We start from the raw sequence: 6292 nt of genomic DNA, 5'->3' as shown, positions 1-6292 counted from the left end.
CCCGCCTCCCCCCGCCTCCCCCCGCCTCCTCCTATGCACCGTTTCCCTTACCGACCAACTGCTTCCTCTTTGTGAATCGACGGCACCGACTCAGGCGATTTTGTCGCCACCACATCCAGCCATTCGAGCAAGCAGCATATGTCGCTGGTGAAGAGCATTGTCCAAGCGCACTCGCGGCCCTCCTCGGCAGCCCTGTCCAAATTGATCTCGACCTCCCTGCGACCCAACCTGCAGCCCTTCCTGGGCGAAAGTGCGTCCCTCCTGACCCGAATCCGGCCCGTTTCCGCCTCCTGCTTTCGACTCACCGTGTAAATGTGTGTGTGTGTGTGTATGTGTGTACGCGCGCGCGCGCGCACGCAACTCCTTTGCCACACAGTCATCTCCTCGCTTGCCACCACGACCATCAGCTCGGTCCGACACTACCAGGAGGTAGTGGCAATCCATGTGCTGCTTAGCTGCCGCTTTGAGGACTACTCCAAGCGCATCAGCGCATCTACTTTCCCTCGGAACAGCCATGCGTCATTGATTGCCGTGGTCTTTGGCCTGACGGTCCTCGGGGTGATCAGCACGCCGGCCGCCTTGAACTCTCTGCTGGAGCCGTGGTGCCAGCAGGGCTCGGTGCCCGACCTGTCCACCATGCTGAACGGTTCTCAGTCGTCAGCGCAGCTCCCGACACACTTCCAGGACATGTTGGACAATATGACCTCCCTGGTGGCCATCAACACCCTGGTGCCGATCTTTTGCCTGGAGCTACCGACCCGGTACCAGTTCCTCGAGGAGGAAGTCTCCCGTGTGCGGGACTTTCTGGCGGAACACCAGACCATGCCCCCGAGCTTGACTTTGCAGTCCCTGGTCCAGGCCTTCCCTGAGACGTTCAGTCGTTTGGAGCAGGATCCTTTGCCGGCCGGGGTGGTGAGTTTGGCCGACCTGACCGAGGACTTCCAGGATCGCCTGTCCACCATCATCTCGCCCAGTCTGCAGAAGACCCTGAAGCACTTGCTTCGGGACATTCACCTCCTGCAGGGCGGCATCTTCGAGGACGTGCTCCGGTTTCGGGAGCATGTTTTGAAGAAGGCAGCGCACCACTTTGCCCTGAACCTCAGCCTCTCGCCGGGCATGATCGAGATGGTCCGGGGCCTGAATGCCACCCTCTCGAAGGTGCTCCGGTGCGTGGATCGCCCGGTGGATGGCCGGCAAGCGGGGTGGCCCGGCGCCGGGGTGGGGCGGGGGCACTTTGGGTGTTCTTTTCTCGACTGTGGGCACCGGGGGAGGGCGGAGCAGGGCACCTTCGCCGGTTGCCCATGATCAGCTCGCTTTGTTGTGCTGTCGTCTCTAACGCGTCATCCTTCTCCGGCCCTTTGGATGCTGCGGTGGGGGAAAAAAAAAACAACCCCAACCCCAAAGGTACTCGCGTCAGCAAGCCACCTTCGACCCGGAGGCATACGGCTTGCTCAGGAGCGTGGACATCACTCGTGCGGCGGATGACCTGGTGGCCAGCTTGCGGCTGCCGGAAAATGTCCACCTGCCGGCGGACTTCTCGGACTTTCATGGCCCGGGAGATGAGGTGCTGAAGCTGGTGACGGTGCCTCGGGAGGTCGACCAGCCGGAGCAGAGCCTGGGCTGTCCGGTGACTGCGGCGTCGCTGTTGAATTTGGCCACCCCCCGGCCGGCGGTCGACGTGCTGACCGAGCACTTCCAGCTGTTTGGGCATTGGAGCAAGAGATTTGCCGATGCCCCGAAGGACCGGCCCGAGGGGTGGGTTTTGAATCGAATTCTACCGGTGTACCTGCTGGAGCAAGTCCCGGAATCGATGGCCATGCACTTGCACCGGGTCCTGGCCATGATGGAAGAGACGCCCGACCGCGCTGCCGAGACGCTGGTCCAAGTGCTGGACCTTCAGGCTCCTGGGACGCGGGCATTGGCCGCCTTCACATTGAATCAGTATGTGATGCATGTCCGCCTGGCGCGCCTCCAGTCGGTGGCACGCTTGGTGTTGGTGACGGCGACGTCCTACCCGGCGTTTGGCCAGGACTTCCTCTACTTCCTGGAGGAGGGCATTCGCAAGATGGTGCAGCAGTCCTCGAACGCCCAGTCGACCTACTTCCTCAATGACAACATCACAAAGGTGCTTGGACTTCGACCTGCCTCCGGCTCTCGGTTTCGCGCTGCCCCCGCCACCCATATCACTGACACGCATGCACATGCATACATACACACCCGGCTAGCTTGCCACCATCCTGGGGCTCCTTTACCACGGAAAGGTGGCCTCCGTCCAGTGTATTCTGAGCATGTGCAATACCATGGCCGTGCACTTCAAGCCGCCCAGCATCCTGACCCTGAGGTCGCTGCTGCTGGTGTGCGGGCGCAGCCTCTATTCGAACCCCCTGTCGCATGGGGGCTTGGTGGAGACGCTGGACATCCTCCGGCGCAAGCTTCGCCAGATGGTGGATGCGGCCTTCGCCGCGCATGACATCGCGGTCATCACGGCCTACTGCATGCCCACCGAGCGGGACCTCCTTGCCCAGCAATTGGATGTGTCCAACTCGCCCTCGGAGGCCGGGTACATCATGCATTTGCTGTTGATGGAGCTCCCCATGGCCGAGAGCCCTCGCGACATTGCCGCCGAACTTTTGAGGCTGGACTTTTCCCAGGAACAGGTGCGCCCCCACGCTGGGAGCCATTTGCCTATCTGCCTCTCCCCTTTGGCCATCCTGTTTGCGCGCCATCCTGCCCCTGGGCCTGCTCCCGGCTTGCTGTCACCTGATTGGGGCTGACACATGCGCTACTCCGCCAGAATTACCTCACTCTCCGCGACCTGCTCTCGAGGCCGGTGCTGCACTCGTTCGATGCGCTGGCCCAATTGGCCAGCCTGTTCGCCTGCCTGGCGGCGGATGCCCACCAAGTGCCGCTGATGCCGCTGCTGCTGGCTGAGGCGCTGGACAACTTGCTGGTTTGGCTGCAAATCATCCTGTCGGGGCCGTATGACTTTGCCGATGCGCAGCGGCTCCTCTCGGCCGGGGCCTTCCTGGGCGAACTTTTCGCCTTCGGCCTAGTGTCGACAACCGTGCTTTTCGATGTGCTGACTGCCTGCCTGACCAGCGGCCACAAGAATGGGTTCCCGAGTCCCGGCTCCGGCGGCCTGGTCGACCCGCCGACCAGCTTCGTTCGGTCGCGCTTGATTTTCTACACCCTGGGCACTTTCACCGACTTGCTGATGGTCGAGCCGGTCCGCTCCCATATGTTGGTGTTCCTGCCGTTGTTCATGGTGTGTCTGTCATCCTGTGCCTGTCGGATAAGGGGCGGGGCGGGGGGGGGGGGGGGGCTTCTCCCTTTGTCCGATGTCCCGCTCACACCGTGTCGAATGCATTTCTCTCCTCCCGCGACCTAGGCATACTTCTCCTCGAAGACGCCCCTCCCGGTGGAGGTGCGCATTGCCCTGGATGAATATCTCTTGCATCTGGAGCAGCATGGCGTCAATGTGGCGGATCTCTTCCCGGATGGCCAGCCACCGCTCTACGATTATGATGTGTGCTTGGAGCGGCTGATGGTGCTGCGCATGGGCGCGCCGGAGGATCTGGCCCAGCCGATTGACTGGAGCCATGTCACATCGCAGGCGCTCCGGCGGATGTGGTCCAATGCTCCGAGCCCGTGTGGTGCCGCGTCCGAGCCCGGGCTTGCGGTGACCCTGGCCACGGTGCCGGCCACCTCTTCGAAGCCGGCCGACAGGGCCCAGGCTTCCCCAGCCCCAATGCAGGCTCCGGCCCCTACTCCGGCCCCTACTCCGGCCCCTACTCCGGCCCCTACTCCGGCCCCTACTCCGGCCCCTACTCCGGCCCCTACTCCGGCCCCTACTCCGGCCCCAACTCCGGCCCCTGCTCCGGCTCCGGCTCCGGCTCCGGCCCCGGCTCCGGTCCCCGCTCCAGCTTCAGCTCCGACCTCCACGAGCATCCTCCATCCGGCAGCCAGCACCTCGTCCGTGTATCACCTGCGCTCGCGCCCGGAGGAGCACGAAGATTATGCCTTCCCCTGTGACGAGGGGTGTACCTGTCGGGAGGATTCGCGTGTGCCCCGGTACGAGATGGTCCGCCTGTGGAGTCGGGCCGTTCGGCGAATGGACATCAAGCCGACGACCGACCTGGGCTACCTGCCGCGGGGGGCCCCCTTCGAGCCGGCTCCCGGGCCATCGTATGGCGGCCAGGTGGGCTGCTGGTACTTGCACCCGGTGCTGGGGATGAACCTGCTGGATGAGGAGTTTGCCACGACCTCCACCGAGGTGGAGGGCGATGACTGGGAGGACTCGCGGCATCAGCCGGCGGACCTCCGATGGCTGAGCCCCTCGCTGCGGTACCTGCACCATCGCCGGGATGTCGGCGAGTTGGCTGTCCTGCCGGACAGCCTGGAGCACGACCTGCGCATGGATACCCCCCTCGACCGGGGCCCGGAGGGCACCTCGGGCGGCCTGACCCCGGAGTACCTGCCTTTCATCCACTACTTCCGGGACCGGCGTCTTCGCCGAGCCGGGGCCGTGGACGAAGCCACTGCCCTGCGCCGGGACGCCGGCCCGGGGCCCGGCAGCACGGTGGCCGACCCGACGCCCGGCTTGGCGGATGCTCCTGGACCGGGCCCGGGGCCGGCCTCCGCGGTGGTTCCTGCGCCGGCGGTGCCGGCGGCGGCCCTCCAGCCGATGTTGACCATGCGCGCCGGCGAGTTGGACATCGATTTCGAAGATGAGGCCGATGGCCACATCGACGAGAGTGACTGGTCTTCCGAGGGGTCCGACGAGGAGGAGCCGGCCCGGGCGCCGGGCTTCCGGCTGGCGGTGGCCCCGGCACGGGTTGCGGCTGCCGTGCGGCCGGTCGCCGTGGAGTCGGCCCATGGCCCGATGTACCATTTGCCGTTGCCGGAGCCCACCCGGTCGCCGAGCGAGCAGCCGCTTCAGATCACCGGCCGAGGGTCGGACATGACCGACGAGGATCTTGGTCGGCTGTTGGAGTCCCGGCTGACCGGGCTGCTGGTGGATGGCGGGGCGGCGGCCGCCGACTGGAAGGCCCCCACGCGTCGTGCCAATGAGGTGGCTCCGGCGCTGTCGGGTGCGCGCTCGGGGCCCGCCACCGATGAGCAGGAGTATGTGCCCCTGAGCAAGAGTGCCGGACATTGGTTCCCGACGCGGGGGGATGCCCATGCCTCGACCCCGGGCGGCCGAGTGCCCGGGCCGGATGGCAACATTCGCATCAATTTGGTGTTGCGTGGGCGGCCGCCCACTCGGGGCCCGGTGATTCAGGTGGGTGCCGAGTCGGACCTCTTCCAGCAGCAGCAGCAGCAGGCCCAGCAGCAGGCCCAGCAGCAGGCCCACTGCCCGACCGGGATGGACCAGGAGACCTCACGACAGGCGGCCCTCGAGTATACCCGCAAGTATATCCACATCCGGTCGGGCAAGATCCCCCCGGCCCCGGGCTCGGAGCCCGAGGGCGATGGATAGAGCCAGCACGAGTGAGACACATGTGCACATGCGTGTTCCTGGTGTTTCTTTCCTCGGCGTATCTTGCAAGGACGAATACATACACAGTGCATGCTGCCTGGCGTGTGCAAATATCTGCATGTCCTCCTCTCTTTGACTGGCGGCCTCCGGCCGGGCCAAGATGACTCGGGCAAGGCGGAAATGGGGGATCCCCTCCCTGTCGGGTACCCTGCGGGGCAGGTGGGGGCCTGGTGGGGGCCTGGTGGATGTGTATGTGTGAGTGAGTGTGTGAGCGAGTGAGTGTGTGAGTGTGTGAGTGTGTGAGTGTATGAGTGTATGAGTATGTGAGTGTATGAGTGTATGAGTGAGTGTGTGTGTGTGTGTGTGAGCGAGTGAGTGAGTGTATGAGTGAGTGTGTGAGTGAGTGTGTGAGTGAGTGTGTGAGTGAGTGTGTGAGTGTATGAGTGAGTGTGAGTGTGTGTGTGTGTGTGTGTGTGTGTGCGTGTGCGTGTGCGTGTGCGTGTACGTGTGCGTGTGCGTGTGCGTGTGCGTGTGCGTGTGCGTGTGCGTGTGCGTGTGTGAGTGCGTGGCCGACAAAGCGGAGCGCGGCTGAGACTTACAAGGGAGGCCAGCTGCCGGCCTGGCTTCGACCTTCACCAGTAGCAATCCGCGCGTTTGCGTGCGCCACCCGAACAAGCATAGCTATCTCGATTAAGTTGAGCATCCCCCGGGAGATCACGCGCACGCGTGCAACGTTAGCCCTGTTGGTGGCCGATTCAAGGCCCTCCCGGTGCGCTGGCGGGCTCTTTTGTCGCGCGTGCGCGCGCCCGAGGC

General features: G+C 64.4%; 1 protein-coding gene across 1 annotated transcript in view; it reads left to right on the top strand.

Annotated features, from left to right (window-relative positions):
* The window catches only part of H696_02242 (hypothetical protein), a gene marked incomplete at its 3' end in the record, with an annotated part of 6013 nt that extends 534 nt beyond the window's left edge, over positions 1-5479 (top strand). The window contains exons 3-8 of the mRNA XM_009496144.1: positions 95-250; positions 377-1166; positions 1405-2125; positions 2226-2657; positions 2795-3265; positions 3389-5479. Coding sequence (XP_009494419.1) covers positions 95-250; positions 377-1166; positions 1405-2125; positions 2226-2657; positions 2795-3265; positions 3389-5479 — 4661 coding nt within the window. The remainder of the gene's footprint in view (positions 1-94; positions 251-376; positions 1167-1404; positions 2126-2225; positions 2658-2794; positions 3266-3388) is intronic.
* Between the last annotated feature and the right edge of the window lie 813 nt (positions 5480-6292).

This window comes from Fonticula alba, assembly GCF_000388065.1.
Source record: "Fonticula alba strain ATCC 38817 unplaced genomic scaffold supercont2.3, whole genome shotgun sequence".
Classification (NCBI taxonomy): Eukaryota; order Rotosphaerida; family Fonticulaceae; genus Fonticula; species Fonticula alba.
Note: the sequence above shows the minus strand (reverse complement) of the source record. Positions and strands in the feature narration are given on the sequence as shown.